General features: G+C 42.1%; 1 protein-coding gene across 4 annotated transcripts in view; it reads left to right on the top strand.

The window, feature by feature from the left end:
• The window catches only part of CDKAL1 (CDKAL1 threonylcarbamoyladenosine tRNA methylthiotransferase), a 633,245-nt gene that overhangs the window by 96,495 nt on the left and 516,407 nt on the right, over positions 1-20,343 (top strand). For all 4 annotated transcript variants that reach the window (XM_073224446.1, XM_073224444.1, XM_036994284.2 and 1 more), the window contains one exon: positions 4,431-4,515. In XM_073224446.1, coding sequence (XP_073080547.1) covers positions 4,431-4,515 — 85 coding nt within the window. The remainder of the gene's footprint in view (positions 1-4,430; positions 4,516-20,343) is intronic.

Genomic DNA, 20,343 nt, shown 5'->3' with positions numbered 1-20,343 from the left:
GCTCATTTCTGTTTCAGATGCATTTCACCCCCACCCTGCCGCCCAGGGATGGGATCTTAAATGTTTGGAGTTGGGGTCTTAAAATTGGCCAGAACATGAGTGTAGTATTCCACCCCTATTGAACTGTTACAAAGTTCATATTATTTCTTAAAGCTGATGGCATCTTAGAACATAGGAGTGGTGTTGATAAAGGGGTAAAGTGTGAAATCAGCATTCTTTGTTGGCAAAAAGCCATATACAATTTTCCTCCTCCCCTTTTGTGGTGATTTGTTTTCTGTATTTTTGTGGAAAAGCGCCTTTGTCAGTGATGGTGGATTGGCACCCAGCAAGCAAATAAAAACTGAGAAGAAAAATGCAAAAGTGTAGAGGATCATCCTATCCATTTGTTAATAATACTAACATTTATAGGTACCTTTCTTGAACTTTTAGCATTAAACGTATTTGATTACTCCATTTTCAAAAGCGTTTTTCTTTGGATTTCTGGGACACCATGTTCCCTAGTTCTTCTGTCCTTGGCTGCACCTTTTCAAAGCCCCTTTCTCATCTCAGCTTCTCTCCCAGACCTTGGAGTGACCCAGGGCCCTGTCTTCTCTTTGTTCCTGTGTTTTCTCCTTAGGGAAGCTCCTCTGTCCCTGTGCATTCAGAAGTCCCCGGGGGATCTTGCTCCCCCCAGCTGTGTCTCCAGCCCGAAGGACCCCCTGAACTTCGGCTCCGTGTGCCCCTGGCCAGCTGGTAGCTCCAGCTGGAGAGGTGACAGGGATCTTGGCTCTAACGTGGGTATGGGGACAGCCAGGCCCCACTGACTCGCCGACCCCACACCTGCTCTCGCCAGACCTGCACCGTGGTCAGTGGCAGCAGGATGGCGGGTGATCGAGTCAGCACCCTGTGCGTGTGCCGAGGCCCCCTCCTCGACTCCTTGACCCATCATAGCTACTCCGAGGGTTTCTGGCGGCCGTACCCCCAGAGCGACGCCTGTGTTCACGGCCCATGTGCCCCCGCTGTAAGCCCGGCCCTGGCCCCGGCCGCCCACTGCCCTCACCCAGCGCGTCAGTTCCCAGTTGGCTTCCCCACCTTCCCGTGCTTCCTCACCACCTTTACTTCGGCCCCATCGATGGCCTCTCCCGTAGCCCCCGCACGCGGGGCTTTCCGGCCCGGACACTGGCTCACGCTTCCAGCCCCTCGTGCCCGCTCATTATGCTTGGGATGCAGCGTAAGGTGGCTTCAGCATGACCTGGGCCTGCCCCGTAGCCCCTCTGGTCCCCCGGTGTCTGGGACACTGGTCTTCTCTTTCCAGAGCATCACAAGCGGGGTTCCGTTTTGTGGCCTTTGCACTTGTGGGATTTTCTCCCCAGAATGGTCTTTCTTCGGATCGTTCCCCGGCAGGCTGCTTTCCAATATTTAAGTGTCAGTTCAGATTTGAACTTGCACAGGAGGCTTGTCTTGGCAGCAGCCCCCCGATTATTCTTTGTCCATTACCCTCTGCCGCTGTCGTAGTGTCACCAAGCAGTCCCTGAAGTTATTTTGCTCGTTTCTGTTTCTTCTTTTTGTCAGACGTCTTGTGTGAGGCCACAAACCCCGTGAGGGCGGAAAGCCCTCCCGGCCAGGGCCTGGCACGCCGAGCCTCACAGTGTGGGTGCGGGCGTGGCCGGCCGGGGCCCGTAGGAAGCGCTGTCTCCTGGTAGGGCCGCACTAAACCGGGTGCCCAGTGCGGAGCTGAGTCCGGAGGTGACCGGGTAAGGAACTCCCGCGTCCCTCGGGAGGCGCTCTCATCGGTGACGGTCACTGAAGCGTTAGGTGACTGGGGGCATTCCAGGCACAGGATTCACGTTTACAGAAGTTCCTGGGTCACCAAGTGTAACACTCACTGTCTTGAAAGTCAGCACATCCTGGCGCTGGCAGAGCTCAGTCACAGCATCTGGTTTGCGACTGGAGTTCCCCTCGGGAGGACTTTGTTGGGGTACGCTGAGAACTTTCTGGATGCTTTATGGTGCTTGAACAGAAGGATGTGCCAGGATTCAAAGCTGGCATCTGGCACTGATGCTCCTGTCTTTAGGCTTCCGTTGGCTTATTTTAACTAAGTCTCTGCTTTTTTATCATTAGCTGACAGACATCTGGACTTTTTATTACCTGTGCCATACAATGCTCATGGCCCAGCTTTGTCTTTCAGAATTCAGCATTTGTTCCTTAAATGTCTAACTAGTATCTGCCATGCGCCAGACCCTGTAATCAGTGCCAGGGTACAGCTGTGAATAATAATCTCAGCCCTAAGATATCGGTTAGATCAATGGTAACGTTCTTCACGCTAACTTCAGAAGGTTGACACAGACTTGAGAGCGTTGAGGAGGTTGGTGGACGTGCCACAGGCATGTGGTCCCACACACGGTCCCTCTTGCCGTCCTTCCCTCTTCTGTACCTATGGGCACACTGCTTAGTATTCCATGGCTACTTTAGTGTCTGTCCTGTGCCCATCACTGTGTTAGGCACTGGGCATTCAGAGGGCAGCAGGTAAAAATGTCTTCAGTGTCTCTTACATCGTAATGAAGAAAGGTGGGAGAAACCAGGATTTTAATGCTGAATATGAAGTGCTGGAATAGTCTGTATGCAGTCTCCCGTGGGAGTGCGAGGAAGAGGCTGATGAAGCTCACGCTGAAACTGAAGACGGCATAGGAGTTAGGCAGGCAGAGGGGTGTGTTCATTGTTCTGTGAGGAAAATAAAGGTGTCTGGCCACATAGGTGCAAGGTTCAGGAATTCCAGGTGCGTTGGTGTGGCTGCAGGGGCAGGTGAATGTAGGGAGAAGGTAATAGTGAAGTTGGGGAGGTGGCTACGGCTGGACAGGCCTCGTCCACCAGTGGAAGCCGCTGGAAGACTGAAGAGCACTGTGGGACTAGGGACCGAGCCTAGAGGGGCGCCTCTGGGGCGGCGGTGCCGGGGTGACCCGCAGGGAGTGTACTTGCCTTCTGAGTTGGAGCAGGAAGTGGCACAGTAAGATTTTTCAATAAAAGGCCATTCTGGCTGCTGGGTGGGGTGTGAGTGGAGGAGGGGAGACAAGTGAAGTGGGGCCATCAGCTGACCCACAGTAATGAGAAGCTCCCCTTCCCTTTTTTCATTGCAAGAATTTCTTTATCTGGTCTCTTTTTAAGAATACCATTTTCATAACAAAATGTTGGGGGGTGGGGAGGATTGCCGAGTTACCATGGAGCTCTGTGCTCACCCTCCCTTGAACATCATGCTCCCGAGTTCCATCCCCAGGCAGAGAGCGTGCACACCGATGTCCGTCTGTCCGCTTCGCCTTCTCCTTGTCACGACCTGAGCTTCTGTTCTCACTGAAATCCACTGGGGTCGATGGAGTCGGTTTCCTTTCCAAGGTGGTGAGGACGATGGAGAGACAGCAGGTAGTCGGACGAGCCCCGAGCACTCCAGGCACATCTACATTCCCTTCAATCAGTGTGACGGGCTTGGGCCGTTTGCACTGTGAGTTTATTACAGCGCATGTGCCCCCCCTTAGCCGTGCCTTCATTTGGCGTCCAGCTGCGGCTTGGAAGCAGGTCCTGAGGATAGCCAGGCCCGCAGCCGAATGCCACATCACGGTGCCTACGTCATCGCCTCACTTCACCGCACACGTAGGCACTTTATCACCTCATGTTCGCACAAGAAGGTCAGTACGTCACAGTAAGGTCCTTTGAGAGAGAGAGAGACACCATATTCGCATGACTTCTGTTACTTCGGTATATTATAATTGTTTTATTATTAGTTCTTGTTAATTTCATTACTGTGCCTAAGTTATAAATTAAATGTTGTCTTAGATATGCATAAGGGAAAATCGTAGTACATAAAGGGTTCGGTACTATTTGGTTTCAGGCATCCATTGGGGTCTTGGAACGTACACCCTGCAGATAAGGGGGAACTACTGTATGTAACGGTACTTAACCAAATTGGTGACAGGAATAGGAGGCTCACTTTGAGATAAATTATTGACTTTTTTGGGGGAAAAAAAGTATTTTTTTAATAACTTCTCAAGCTGAAGAATATTCAGTGTATGATAATACATGTACTTGGAAATATTAACACACAGTCCATAAAGGGGGCAGTTAGTTTATGTAAGATTAGGCCAGTTTCATTTTAGTTTTTGGAAGTTGTGGAGTGCTCTCAAGAATTGAAACTGAAGGAAGAAAATGCTTCTCTCTTTATTTATATTTTAAATGAGAAGTATAGCACAGGTTATATGTTTTCACATTTATTTTTCAGGAATGTTTCTATATGGTAACAGTTACTTACCGTCGTGTAGCTGCCTGTTTATGTGCCTCTACCCACAGCCTCTCTTAGCCCTTCCCCAGAAGTCTCAGTGCCATCTGAGGGAGCACTTGGATGTTTCTGAGTGATTAAATGTGATACTTAACTTTTCTTTTTCATGTTCATTTTCTCTTAATAGAAAATGCATCTGACGCAGACTTATGGCTCCTGAATAGTTGTACAGTAAAAAACCCTGCAGAAGACCACTTCAGAAACTCAATTAAGTAAGTGAAAGTTGGTTTTTCCCATTTTTTTCAAATAAATGTATCAAGAATTTCAGGAAATCAGCTTTTTTTTCTTCCTTCCTGCCTTCCTCCCTCCCTCCCTCCCTCCCTCTCTCTCTCTTTCTATTTTTTAAGGTATCATCGACATACACTCTTATGAAAGTTTCAATGTGGTTACTACATTCACCCTTATTATCGAGTCCCCCCCCATACCCCATTGTAGTCACTGTCCATCAGCGTAGTAGGATGCCACAGAGTCCCTATTTGTCTTTTCTGAGGAAATCAGCTTTTAAAAAATCCCTGATGATGTAATTATTTAATGTGTATCAATGTATGAGTTGGCCTTTTAAGATGAAACTGTTTTGAATTTATCTGATAAGAGTGAAATTATAATGTGGACTTTTCTAATAGGCAGTTTGACTATTGTGACGTCAGCCCACCGGTGATGTGACTATTTGTTGGGGACTGACTGTGCGCTGTTCTCCAGGCGTCCAGGCCATGCCTTGGGAACTGCCCGTGGCCGGCCTTCCTTCTTTTCTCTTCCCACCGGTATGTGGCTCTCGGTGTCCACAGTGCCCGGCTTCCAGGGAGTTAAGGTTTGCGAGGGGAGAAGCATGTGAGTCCTTGCTTCTTCCTTCCTTCCCTCAATTCACTTCAGTTTGGGTGGGAGAAGTACCCGTTTTTCACATGTGCTTCGAGGCTTATCCTGCTCCCCTTCTTAGAAACCTCACCTGTGAACTGCCTCCTTCCTTCCCCGTATTTTCAGCCTGCCCCATCCGGTGGTGCCTTTGCACTGGCGCGCACACTCGGGTTTGGTCCGTCCCGTGCTCCTTCCAGCTGGCGTCCTCGTTTTCTTCCTGCTCTCCCAGCCAGACTTCTTAAGATGCTTTACTCTCCAACTCACCCCGCAATGCTTTTCTTATGAAATACACATACACAAGAGTTTATGAAACATGTACAGTTTAAGTAACAGTAGTGAACCTAACACCTATGTGTCTACCACCCAGCACATGAAATAGGTCATTTTCAAGACCTTAGAAAACCCCTTATGTTCCTCTTGTACTCAAACCCCCAAGAAGTAATCCTTATCCTGACTTTCGTGAGCCATTCCTTACTGTTATTAGTAAATTCGTCAACCATTAAGTACATCTCTAAACAATGTGTTGTTTACTTTGGTTCTGTGTTAAGCTTTATTTATTGGACTTACATTATTTGTGTACTGAGACTCTTCTCCAGCACTATGCTTTTAGATTTATCTTTGTTGATGGATGTAAAGTAACTGGCTGTTCATATTATTACACTGAATGAATGTTGCAGTTTATCCATTTTGTTGTTGATAGAGTTTTGAGTTTTCTCAGTGTTTGCTTTCATGAACACTGCTGCTATGAATATTTTGCATGTGTTTTCTGGTGTGTATGTGCAAAGACTTACTTTAGGATATGCACGTAGGCATTGAATCATCCATCACAGGTGTGTACATATTCAGACTTCAGTAGGTAGTACCAGACTTCCTCCCAGATGGATGTACCAGAGGTGGATGTGTGGGAGCTGTTCTCTGTTCTTGCTGCTTCCTATAGTCAGACTTCTGAATTGTTGTCAGTCTGGTTGTGGAAATGGTATCTCAGTGTGGTTTTAATTTCCATTTCCATGATTACTAATGATATTGAGTGTCCTTTTTTTTAATTGTACTGTATGTATTTTTTATTTTGTTATCATTAATCTACAATTACATGAAGAACATGTTCACTAGGCTCCCCCCGTCACCAAGTCCCCCCCCTACGCCCCATTACAGTCACTGTCCATCAGCGTACTAAGATGCTGTAAAATCACTACTTGTCTTCTCTGTGCTGCACAGACCTCCCGTGCCCCCCTACATTATACATGCTAATCGTAAGGCCCCCTTTCTTTTTCCCCACCCTTATCCCTCCCTTCCCACCCATCCTCCCCAGTCCCTTTCCCTTTGGTAACTGTTAGTCTATTCTCGGGCTCTGTGATTCTGCTGCTGTTTTGTTCCTTCAGTTTTTCTTTGTTCTTATACTCCACAGATGAGTGAAATCATTTGATATTTGTCCTTCTCCACCTGGCTTATTTCACTCTAGCTCCATCCATGTTGTTGCAAATGGTAGGATTTGTTTTCTTCTTATGGCTGAATAATATTCCATTGTGTATATGTACCACATCTTCTTTATCCATTCATCTACTAATGGACATTTAGGTTGCTTCCATTTCTTGGCTATTGTAAATAGTGTTGCCATAAACATAGGGGTACGTCTGTTTTTTTCAAACTGGGCTGCTGCTTTCTTAGGGTAAATTCTTAGAAGTGGAATTCCTGGGTCAAATGGTATGTCTATTTTGAGCTTTTTGAGGAACCTCCATACTGCTTTCCATAATGGTTGAACTAATTTACATTCCCACCAGCTGTGTAGGAGGGTTTCCCTTTCTCCACAAACTCGCCAACATGTGTTGTTGTTTGTCTTTTGGATGGTGGCCATCCTTACTGGTGTGAGGTGATATCTCATTGTGGTTTTAATTTGCATTTCTCTGATGACAAGCGATGTGGAGCATCTTTTCATGTGTCTGTTGGCCATCAGAATTTCTTCTTTGGAGAACTGTTCAGCTCCTCTGCCCATTTTTTAACTGGATTATTTGCTTTTTGTTGAGGTGCATGAGCTCTTTATATATTTTGGATGTCAACCCTTTATCGGATCTGTCATTATGAATATATTCCCCATACTGTAGGATACCTTTTTGTTCTATTGATGGTGTCCTTTGCTGTACAGAAGCTTTTCAGCTTGATATAGTCCCACTTGTTCATTTTTACTTTTGTCTCCCTTGCCCAGGGAGATATGTTCATGAAGACGTTGCTCATGTTTATGTCCAAGAGATTTTTGCCTATGTTTTTTTCTAAGAGTTTTATGGTTTCATGACTTACATTCAGGTCTTTGATCCATTTCAAATTTACTTTTGTATATGGGGTTAGACAGTGATCCAGTTTCATTCTCTTTAATGTAGCTGTCCAGTTTTGCCAGCACCATCTGTTGAAGAGACTGTCATTTCCCCATTGTCCATGGCTCCTTTATCGTATATTAATTGACCATGTATGTTTGGATTTATGTCTGGAGTCTGTATTCTGTTCCACTGGTCTATGGCTCCGTTCTTGTGCCAGTACCAAATTGTCTTGATTATGGTGGCTTTGTAGTAGAGCTTGAAGTTGGGGAGTGAGATCCCCCCAACTTTATTCTTCCTTCTCAGAATTGCTTTGGCTATTCGGGGTCTTTGCTATTTCCATATGAATTTTTGAACTATTTGTTCTAGTTCATTGAAGAATGTTGTTGTTGGTAACTTTATAGGGATTGCATCAAATCTGTATATTGCTTTGGGCAGGATGGCCATTTTGACGATATTAATTCTTCCTAGCCAAGAGCATGGGATGAGTTTCCATTTGTTAGTGTCATCTTTAATTTCTCTTAAGAGTGCCTTATAGTTTTCAGGGTATAGGTCTTTCACTTCCTTGGTTAGGTTTATTTCTAGGTATTTTATTCTTTTTGATGCAATTGTGAATGGAACTGTTTTCCTGATTTCTTTTTCTATTAGTTCATTGTTAGTATATAGGAAAGCCACAGATTTCTGTGTGTTAATTTTGTATCCTGCAACTTTGTTGTATTCCGATATCAGTTCTAGTAGTTTTGGAGTGGAGTCTTTAGGGTTTTTAATGTACAATATCATGTCATGTGCAAATAGTGACAGTTTAACTTCTTCACCAATTTAGATTGGTTGTATTTCTTTGTTTTGTCTGATTGCCATGGCTAGGACTTCCAGTATTATGTTAAATAACAGTGGGGAGAATGGGCATCCCTGTCTTGTTCCTGGTCTCAGAGGAAAAGCTTTCAGCTTCTCACTGTTCAATATGATGTTGGCTGTGAGCTTATCATATATGGCCTTTATTCTGTTGAGGTATTTGCCCTGTATACTCATTTTGTTGAGAGTTTTTATCATGAATGGATGTTGAATTTTGTCGAATGCTTTTTCAGCATCTATGGAGATGATCATGTGGTTTTTGTCTTTCTTTTTGTTGATGTGGTGGATGATGTTGATGGATTTTCGAATGTTGTACCATCCTTGCATCCCTGGGATGCATCCCACTTGGTCATGGTGTATGATCCTTTTGATGTATTTTTTTTTTTTTTTTTTTTTTTTTCTTTATACATGCCCTCACGTAGTAGTTTTTTTTTTTTTTTTTTTTGAGAGGGCATCTCTCATATTTATTGATCAAATGGTTGTTAACAACAATAAAATTCAGTATAGGGGGGTCAATGCTCAATGTACAATCATTAATCCATCTCAAGCCTAATTCTCGTCAGTCTCCAATCTTCTGAAGCATAACGAACAAGTTCTTACATGGTGAACGAATTCTTACAGAGTGAATAAATTCTTACATGGTGAACAGTACAAGGGCATTCATCACAGAAACTTTCGGTTTTGATCATGCAATATGACCTATAAACCATCAGGTCAAATATGAATATTCATTTGATTTTTGTACTTGATTTATATGTTGATCCCACATTTCTCCTATTATTATTATTATTTTTATTTTTAATAAAATGCTGAAGTGGTAGGTAGATGCAAGATAAAGGTAGAAAACATAGTTTAGTGCTGTAAGAAGGCAAATGTAGATGATCAGATGATCAGGTGTGTGCCTATGGACTAAGTATTAATCCAGGCTAGACAAGGGCAGCAAGACATCCACGGATGCAGAAGATTTCTCTCAAAGCAGGGGGGGTGAGGTTCTGAGCCTCACCTCTGTTGATCCCCAAATTCTCACCTGATGGCCCCCCTGCGACTGTGCCTGTCTTAGGTTGTTCCTCCCTTGAGGAATCTTACCCGTCTCTGGCTAACCAGTCATCTTCCGGGGCCATACAGGGAAATGTAAAGTTGGTAAGTGAGAGAGAAGCCATATTGTTTGCAAAGGTTAGCTTTTTACTTCTTTGCAGATTTATGCCCTGTGGCTTCTATGCCCAGCACTTGTCTCGAGGTATCTTTACCACCTGGAGGAATTATGATACTCGGTAAATTCGATATGAGGCACGAATTCTATTTAAAGTTTGTAATTAGGAAGGAAGAAGAAAAGCTATAGATGTAGCATATGAAGGAAACTTGGGAGGATTGATTATTTCTTTGACATATCTTCTTGTATAGTACCTTAAGTATGTATAGGTTTTAAACTACTAACTAATTTGCACACACATATTGACATAATAGGAATACGGTGACATAAACAAAGCAAATCTATAATCACCAGCCATCTCCAGTGAAGCCAAGAAAACCATTTAGGCACCCTAGGCATTTGTGAAAATTTATCTATGATATGATGGATATTTTCCAACTGTACTTGAACCATCAGACAAATTAAAGCAGCCCATTTCTGGGATCTGTTCACATCCCATATGTTCTTTTAACCATAGATAGTCTATAGTCATGAGATTTTGGGGTGCTACAACTTGCACCCCTCCCAACTCCTGGTTGAGTTCCAACAGTACAGATCCAGTCAAATTCGTTGTCTCACTGTATGCACATGCCAGCCTAGACATCTCCCTCCTCCTTCTCATGGCAAGTCCAGGAGATGGTGGGCTGGATGCAGCCACAACCGCAGCATCGTCCGGATCCCTGTGGAGGCTTTTTGATGATCATCCCCCGGCACGAGTCCTCCAGAGAGTGCTGATGCCGGAAGCTCCTCCTCATATCGTATCTTAGTTCATTTTCTGGGTATCCAAGCTAGGCCTTGATCTTCTGCGTAGAAACAAACAGACCCTTTGCCCACACTTTGACATGCCCTCTATACCACTGTGCAGAACTCATTGGAGGTCAGCACACAGTAACTGCTTTTTTTTTTTTTTTTTTTAATTAAGAGAAAGGAATATTATCAGAAAAGAGTACCTCCATAGCTGATCATCTGACACCCTTTAAGTGATCAACATTAAGGATATTTAAAGCATGCGTTGATCTTTGATTTACCAATAGTTTTATCCTGTTAAGGAGTAATCCCCCTTTTCTTTCTTTCTTTCTTTTTTTTTTTTTTAAATTTTTAATCTACACTTACCTGAAGAATACTATGTTTACTATGCTCTCCCCTATATCAGGTCCCCCCTAACAACCACATTACGGTTACTGTCCATCAGCTTAGCAAAATGTTGTAGAGTCACTACTTGTCCTCTCTATGTTGTGCAGCCCACCCTCCCCTTTCTCCCTCCCCCCCATGCATGCTAATCTTAATACCCCCCTTCTTCTTCCCCCCCCTTATCCCTCCCTGCCCACCCATCCTCCCCAGTTCCTTTCCCTTTGGTACCTGTTAGTCCATTTTTGGGTTCTGTAATTCTGCTGCTGTTTTGTTCCTTCAGTTTTTCCTTTGTTCCTATACTCCTCAGATGAGTGAAATCATTTGGTATTTCTCTTTCTCCGCTTGGCTTATTTCACTGAGCATAATACTCTCCAGCTCCATCCATGTTGCTGCAAATGGTTGGATTTTTCCACTTCTTATGGCTGAGTAGTATTCCATTGTGTATATGTACCACATCTTCTTTATCCATTCATCTACAGATGGACATTTAGGTTGCTTCCAGTTCTTGGCTATTGTAAATAGTGCTGCGATAAACATAGGAGTGCATCTGTCTTTCTCAAACTTGATTGCTGCGTTCTTAGGGTAAATTCCTAGGAGTGGAATTCCTGGGTCAAATGGTAGGTCTGTTTTGAGCATTTTGATGCACCTCCATACTGCTTTCCACAATGGTTGAACTAATTTACATTCCCACCAGCAGTGTAGGAGGGTTCCCCTTTCTCCACAGCCTCGCCAACATTTGTTGTTGTTTGTCTTTTGGATGGCAGCTATCCTTACTGGTGTGAGGTGATACCTCATTGTAGTTTTAATTTGCATTTCTCTGATAATTAGCGATGTGGAGCATCTTTTCATGTGTCTCTTGGCCATCTGTATTTCTTTTTTGGAGAACTGTCTGTTCAGTTCCTCTGCCCATTTTTTAATTGGGTTATTTGTTTTTTGTTTGTTGAGGCGTGTGAGCTCTTTATATATTCTGGACGTCAAGCCTTTATCAGATCTGTCATTTTCAAATATATTCTCCCATACTGTAGGGTTCCTTTTTGTTCTATTGATGGTGTCTTTCGCTGTACAGAAGCTTTTCAGCTTAATGTAGTCCCACTTGCTCATTTTTGCTGTTGTTTTCCTTGCCCGGGGAGATATGTTCAAGAAGAGATCACTCATGTTTATGTCTAAGAGGTTTTTGCCTATGTTTTTTTCCAAGAGTTTAATGGTTTCGTGACTTACATTCAGGTCTTTGATCCATTTTGAGTTTACCTTTGTATATGGGGTTAGACAATGGTCCAGTTTCATTCTCCTACATGTAGCTGTCCAGTTTTGCCAGCACCATCTGTTGAAGAGACTGTCATTTTGCCATTGTATGTCCATGGCTCCTTTATCAAATATTAATTGACCATATATGTTTGGGTTAATTTCTGGGGTCTCTAATCTGTTCCACTGGTCTGTGGCTCTGTTCTTGTGCCAGTACCAAATTGTCTTGATTACTATGGCTTTGTAGTAGAGCTTGAAGTTGGGGAGTGAGATCCCCCCTACTTTATTCTTCTTTTTCAGGATTGCTTTGGCTATTCGGGGTCTTTGGTGTTTCCATATGAATTTTTGAATTATTTGTTCCAATTCATTGAAGAATGTTGCTGGTAATTTGAGAGGGATTGCATCAAATTTGTATATTGCTTTCGGCAGGATGGCCATTTTGACGATATTAATTCTTCCTAGCCATGAGCATGGGATGAGTTTCCATTTATTAGTGTCCCCTTTAATTTCTCTTAAGAGTGACTTGTAGTTTTCAGAGTATAAGTCTTTCACTTCCTTGGTTAGGTTTATTCCTAGGTATTTTATTCTTTTTGATGCAATGGTGAATGGAATTGTTTTCCTGATTTCTCTTTCTATTGATTCGTTGTTAGTGTATAGGAAAGCTACAGATTTCTGTGTGTTGATTTTGTATCCTGCAACTTTGCTGTATTCCGATATCAGTTCTAGTAGTTTTGGAGTGGAGTCTTTAGGGTTTTTTATGTACAGTATCATATCATCTGCAAATAGTGACAGTTTAACTTCTTCTTTACCAATCTGGATTCCTTGTATTTCTTTGTTTTGTCTGATTGCCGTGGCTAGGACCTCCAGTACTATGTTAAATAACAGTGGGGAGAGTGGGCATCCCTGTCTGGTTCCCGATCTCAGTGGAAATGCTTTCAGCTTCTCGCTGTTCAGTATAATGCTGGCTGTGGGTTTATCATATATGGCCTTTATTATGTTGAGGTACTTGCCCTCTATTCCCATTTTGCTGAGAGTTTTTATCATGAATGGATGTTGAATTTTGTCAAATGCTTTTTCAGCATCTATGGAGATGATCATGTGGTTTTTGTCTTTCTTTTTGTTTACGTGGTGGATGATGTTGATGGATTTTCGAATGTTGTACCATCCTTGCATCCCTGGGATGAATCCCACTTGGTCATGGTGTATGATCCTTTTGACTTATTTTTGAATTCAATTTGCTAATATTTTGTTGGGTATTTTTGCATCTATGTTCATCAGGGATATTGGTCTGTAATTTTCTTTTTTGGTGGGATCTTTGCCTGGTTTTAGTATTAGGATAATGTTGGCTTCATAGAATGAGTTTGGGGGTGTTCCCTCGTCTTCTGTTTTTTGGAAAACTTTAAGGAGAATGGGTATTATATCTTCTGTATGTCTGATAAAATTCTGAGGTAAATCCATCTGGCCCTGGGGTTTTGTTCCTAGGTAGTTTTTTGATTACCGCTTCAATTTCTTTGCTGGTAATTGGTTTGTTTAGGTTTTGTGTTTCTTCCTTGTTCAGTCTTGGAAGGTTGTATTTTTCTAGGAAGTTGTCCATTTCTTCTAGGTTTTCCAGCTTATTAGCATATAGGTTTTTATAGTATTCTCTAATAATTCTGTGTATTACTGTGGGGTCCATCGTGATTTTTCCTCTCTCGTTTCTGATTCTGTTGATGTGTGTTGACTCTCTTTTTCACTTAATAAGTCTGGCTAGAGGCTTATCTAGTTTGTTTATTTTCTTGAAGTACCAGCTCCTGGTTTCATTGATTTTTTTCTGTTGTTTTATTCTACTCAATTTTATTTATTTCTTCTCTGATCATTATGTCCTTCCCTCTGCTGATTTTAGGTCTCATTTGCTCTTCTTTTTCCAATTTCGATAATTGTGATGTGAGAGTGTTCATTTGGGTTTGTTCTTTGTTCTTTAAATATGCCTGGATTGCTATATACTTTCCTCTTAAGACTGCTTTTGCTGTGTCCCACAGAAGTTTGAGGTTTGTGTTATTGTTGTCATTTGTTTCCATATATATTGTTGGTTTTCCATTTTAATTTGGTTGTTGATCCATTGATTATTTAGGAGCATGTTGTTAAGCCTCCATGTTTTTGTGAGCCTTTTGCTTTCTTTGTACCGTTTATTTCTTGTTTTATACCTTTGCGGTCTGAAAAGTTGTTTGGTAGGATTTCAGTCTTTTTGAATTTACTGAGGCTCTTTTTGTGGCCTAGTATGTGGTCTATTCTGGAGAATGTTTCACGTGCACTTGAGAAGAATGTGTATCCTGTTGCTTTTGGGTGTAGAGTTCTATAGATGTCTATTAGGTCCATCTGTTCTAGTGTGTTGTTCAGTGCCTCTGTGTCCTTATTTTATGTCTGGTGGATCTGTCCTTTGGAGTGAGTGGTGTGTTAAAGTCTCCCAAAATGAATGCATTGCATTCTATTTCCTGTTCTAGTTCTGTTAGTATTTGTTTCACATATGCTAGTTCTCCTGTGTTGGGTGAATATATATTTGTAATGGTTATATCCTCTTGTTGGATTGAGCCCTTTATCATTATGTAATATCCTTCTTTATCTCTTGTTACTTTCTTTGTTTTGAAGTCTATTTTGTCGGATACTAGTACTGCAACTCCTGCTTTTTTCTCCCTGGTGTTTGCATGGAATATCTTTTTCCATCCCTTGACTTTTAGTCTGTGCATGTCTTTGGGTTTGAGGTGAGTCTCTTATAAGCAGCATATAGATGGGTCTTGCTTTTTTATCCATTCTCTTTCTCTGTGTCTTTTGATTGGTGCATTCAGTCCATTTACATTCAGGGTGACTATTGAAAGATATGTACTTATTGCCATTGCAGGCTTTAGATTCGTGGTCACCAAAGGTTCAAGGTTAGCTTCTTTAGTATCTTACTGCCTAACTTAACTCGCTTATTGAGCTGTTATATACACTGTCTTGAGATTCTTTATTTCTCTCCCTTCTTATTCCTCCTCCTTCATTCTTTATATGTTGGGTGTTTTGTTCTGTGCTCTTTTGTGTTTCCTTTAACTGCTTTTGTGGGTAGTTGATTTTATTTTTTGCCTTTAGTTAGTATTTGGTTGGTTTTTTTCTCTGGTGACATCTGTTTAGCCTTAGGAGTGCTCCCATCTAGAGCAGTCCCTCTAAAATACCCTGTAGAGGTGGTTTGTGGGAGGTAAATTCCCTCAACTTTTGCTTGTCTGGGAATTGTTTAATCCCTCCTTCATATTTAAATGAGAATTGTGCTGGATACAGTATTCTTGGTTCAAGGCCCTTCTGTTTCATTGCATTAATATATCACACCATTCTCTTCTGGCCTGTAAGGTTTCTGTTGAGAAGTCTGATGATAGCCTGATGGGTTTTCCTTTGTAGATGACCTTTTTCCTCTCTCTAGTTGCTGTTAAAACTCTGTCCTTGTCCTTGATCTTTGCCATTTTAATTATTATGTGTCTTGATGTTGTCCTCCTTGTGTCCGTTCGTTTGGAGTTCTGTGTACTTCTGTGGCCTGAAGGATTATTTCCTCCCCCAGTTTGGGGAAGTTTTCAGCAATTATTTCTTCAAATACACTTTCTATTCCTTTTTCTCTCTCTTCTTCTTCTGGTACCCCTATAATGCGGATATTGTTCCTTTTGGATTGGTCACACAGTTCTCTTAAAATTGTTTCATTCCTGGAGATCTTTTATCTCTCTCTGTGTCAGCTTCTATGTGTTCCTGTTCTCTGGTTTCTATTCCATCAATGGCCTCTTGCGTCTTAACCATTCTGCTTATAAATCCTTCGTGATTGTTTCATTTCTGTAATCTCCCTCTGAATGTCATCCCTTACCTCTTGCATATTTGCCTGCAGCTCCATCAACATGGTTATGACCTTTATTTTGAATTCTTCTTTGGGGAGATTGGTTAGGTCTGTCTCCCAGATTCCTTCTCAGGGGAGGATGTCTGGTTTAGTCTGGTCTGTATCTAATTCTTCTGCCTTTTCATGGCGATAGAGGTAGTTGTGGGGAGCTGGCACATGTGTTGGCTGGGAGAATGTCCCTTCTTACTGGTTTGTGACCATCTTCTGGGTGAACAGTGACCCCTAGCAGCTTGTGCTGGGCAGCTGCGTGCAGACGGGGTATCTAATTCTTGCCCTGCCTCTGTGAAAGAAGCTGCCCTGCTGCTCTGGGCGTGGCCAGCCTTAGGCCAGTGCTCCACTATGGTGGAGCGGCATCGGAGGGGAAATGGGTGGGAGGCTGTTTATCTCCATGAGGGGTCTCAGAGCTGCTGCCCAGGGAGTTAAGGTGCCGGAGTTCCCTGGGATTCCCAGCTGCTGGGCCAAGTGTCCCGGGACACTTCCGTCCGGCAGTGGGGTCCCTGTTCCTTTAAGTCTTTCAAAAAGCACTCGTTTTTCTTTGTCCCTTGGGCACTGGCTGCGGCTCCTCGCTCACAGGTTTTATGTGTCATTTCCCTAGTTTTCAGCACCCCACGCACTGTGTGTCTGCGCTCTGGTCTGGATGGCAGGGCTGGGTGTTCAGCAGTCCTGGGCTCCCTCCCCCTCCCACTCTGACTTCTCTCCTCCCGCTGGGAGCTGTGGGGAGGGGCACTCGGGTCCTGCTGGGCCGGGGCTTGTATCTTACCCCCTTCGCTAGGCGCTGGGTTTTGGCAGGTGTGGATGTGGTATGGCTGTTGTCCTGTGTCTTCTGGTCTCTCTTTTAGGGATAGTTGTATTTGTTGTATTTTTAAAAATATGTATGGTTTTGGGAGGAGATTTCCGCTTCTCTACTCACGCTGCCATCTTGGCTCCGCCCTTTTTTTTAACTGTCTTAAGTGTCTTTATATTCATATTGGACACTTGGATTTTCTTTTTTTTTGAAATGGCTTTTAAAATATTTTTTTCTGTAGAGTTTTTATTTATTTGTAGGAATATGTTTTGTATGGTATATATCTAACCTTACATGTCCCACATGTTGCAAATACAAATTTTGGCTTATTTTTTTACTTTTTTAATGGTATCTTATGATGAAGAGAAATTCTGTTTAATATGTATCAACGTTTTCCTCTGGGCCTGTGCTATTATTGTTTAGAAAGCCTTTTCTTACCTTAAATTTAAGATATTCTCCAATATTGTCTTCTAATAGTTTTGTGGTTTTTACTTCTTATACTGAAGTTTATAATATAACTGGAGTCGATTTTTTTGGTGTGGTACCACAAAGGGGGTCACATTAAACATTTTTTTTCTATGTAGATATTACATTTTTCCAGTATCATTTGTTGTTCTTTTAAAAATCCTCCTTTCTTCTTTTAGGTATGTATTACGTACTCACTCTGTCATATGTTGAGTGTCCATAGATGTTTGAGTTTGTCCCTGGGCTGTTTGGTTCCATTGATCTATTTCTTTATTCTGGTAGGTATTCTACACAGTCACCAATTACTATAGATTTATTTGTAAATCTAGATATTTGCTAGGTATCGAGATTGTCTTTTGGCTTTGCTTTGTCTTTTGCCCTTCCGTATAAATTTAATATGAGGTTCTGAGTCCAACATGAATCCTGTTGGGATTTTGATTGTGATCACACTGAGCCTCTGGATAACTTCTAGGGGAGAATTGGTATCTTTGCACTGTGAGTTTTCCAGTCCATCAGTAAGGTATGTAGGTCTTCTTTGAATTTCTAAGAACTTATAATTTCTTCATATAGCTCATGCACATCTTTTAAATTCTTTTCCCTAACAACATATGGACAGTTTAACTGTTACAGTATCATTTGTTTTTAAAACCACCTATCCTTTCTCCTGTAATCTGTGCAATATTTTCTATCTTTTACTCTTATAAAATGTAAATTGAAAAAAACCCCTCGTTTTCTAACTCTGTTGACTTCCTTGGTCTTAGAGAAGTAATTCTTGCAGCAGTGGGAAGGATGGCTGGCGTAAGGAAAAGCACAGATCAGGGGCCCATGAAGAGAAGAGTTGCAGGATTGACGTCCCAGGTCCTGACAGTTGTGTCTCAAGTGGAGGCACGTGGAGTCAGAGGGAAGGGGTAGCCTAGAGAAGGGAGAATTCTTTATACTTTGAACATTGTTATGGAGTCCTAACAAAATGACCCCAAGATCTTTGGTTAGAAGGAAATAGGAAATTCTAAAAGGGAGTTTATTTAGAGGGAGGACATGTTTTGGGTTTGAACTTGCTATATTTGAAGTCACAGCTAAATATTTTAATAAAATAATGGATAACATTTGAACTTTATTGAGTATGTCAGTTGCTGTTCAAAGTTCTTTACATTAAGTGAATACTATGTAGTGTAATTCTTTTTTTTTTTTTTATTATTATTATTTTTTTTTGAGAGGGCATCTCTCATATTTATTGATCAAATGGTTGTTAACAACAATAAAATTCAGTATAGGGGGGGTCAATGCTCAATGTACAATCATTAATCCATCTCAAGCCTAATTCTCGTCAGTCTCCAATCTTCTGAAGCATAACGAACAAGTTCTTACATGGTGAACGAATTCTTACAGAGTGAATAAATTCTTACATGGTGAACAGTACAAGGGCATTCATCACAGAAACTTTCGGTTTTGATCATGCAATATGACCTATAAACCATCAGGTCAAATATGAATATTCATTTGATTTTTGTACTTGATTTATATGTTGATCCCACATTTCTCCTATTATTATTATTATTTTTATTTTTAATAAAATGCTGAAGTGGTAGGTAGATGTAAGATAAAGGTAGAAAACATAGTTTAGTGCTGTAAGAAGGCAAATATAGATGATCAGATGATCAGGTGTGTGCCTATGGACTAAGTATTAATCCAGGCTAGACAAGGGCAGCAAGACATCCACGGATGCAGAAGATTTCTCTCAAAGCAGGGGGGGTGAGGTTCTGAGCCTCACCTCTGTTGATCCCCAAATTCTCACCTGATGGCCCCCCTGCGACTGTGCCTGTCTTAGGTTGTTCCTCCCTTGAGGAATCTTACCCGTCTCTGGCTAACCAGTCATCTTCCGGGGCCATACAGGGAAATGTAAAGTTGGTAAGTGAGAGAGAAGCCATATTGTTTGCAAAGGTTAGCTTTTTACTTCTTTGCAGATTTATGCCCTGTGGCTTCTATGCCCAGCACTTGTCTCGAGGTATCTTTACCACCTGGAGGAATTATGATACTCGGTAAATTCGATATGAGGCACGAATTCTATTTAAGGTTTGTAATTAGGAAGGAAGAAGAAAAGCTATAGATGTAGCATATGAAGGAAACTTGGGAGGATTGATTATTTCTTTGACATATCTTTCTTGTATAGTACCTTAAGTATGTATAGGTTTTAAACTACTAACTAATTTGCACACACATATTAACATAATAGGAATACGGTGACATAAACAAAGCAAATCTATAATTACCAGCCATCTCCAGTGAAGCCAAGAAAACCATTTAGGCACCCTAGGCATTTGTGAAAATTTATCTATGATATGATGGATATTTTCCAACTGTACTTGAACCATCAGACAAATTAAAGCAGCCCATTTCTGGGATCTGTTCACATCCCATATATTCTTTTAACCATAGATAGTCTATAGTCATGAGATTTTGGGGTGCTACAACTTGCACCCCTCCCAACTCCTGGTTGAGTTCCAACAGTACAGATCCAGTCAAATTCGTTGTCTCACTGTATGCACATGCCAGCCTAGACATCTCCCTCCTCCTTCTTATGGCAAGTCCAGGAGACGGTGGGCTGGATGCAGCCACAACCGCAGCATCGTCCGGATCCCTGTGGAGGCTTTTTGATGATCATCCCCCGGCACGAGTCCTCCAGAGAGTGCTGATGCCGGAAGCTCCTCCTCATATCGTATCTTAGTTCATTTTCTGGGTATCCAAGCTAGGCCTTGATCTTCTGCGTAGAAACAAACAGACCCTTTGCCCACACTTTGACATGCCCTCTATACCACTGTGCAGAACTCATTGGAGGTCAGCACACAGTAACTGCTTTTTTTTTTTTTTTTTTAATTAAGAGAAAGGAATATTATCAGAAAAGAGTACCTCCATAGCTGATCATCTGACACCCTTTAAGTGATCAACATTAAGGATATTTAAAGCATGCGTTGATCTTTGATTTACCAATAGTTTTATCCTGTTAAGGAGTAATCCCCCTTTTCTTTCTTTCTTTCTTTTTTTAAATTTTTAATCTACACTTACCTGAAGAATACTATGTTTACTATGCTCTCCCCTATATCAGGTCCCCCCTAACAACCACATTACGGTTACTGTCCATCAGCTTAGCAAAATGTGGTAGAGTCACTACTTGTCCTCTCTGTGTTGTGCAGCCCACCCTCCCCTTTCTCCCTCCCCCCCATGCATGCTAATCTTAATACCCCCCTTCTTCTTCCCCCCCCTTATCCCTCCCTGCCCACCCATCCTCCCCAGTTAGTTTCCCTTTGGTACCTGTTAGTCCATTTTTGGGTTCTGTAA

This window comes from Manis javanica, chromosome 16, assembly GCF_040802235.1.
Source record: "Manis javanica isolate MJ-LG chromosome 16, MJ_LKY, whole genome shotgun sequence".
In the NCBI taxonomy this organism is placed as follows: domain Eukaryota; kingdom Metazoa; phylum Chordata; class Mammalia; order Pholidota; family Manidae; genus Manis; species Manis javanica.
This window is presented reverse-complemented; position numbering and strand designations above follow the sequence as displayed.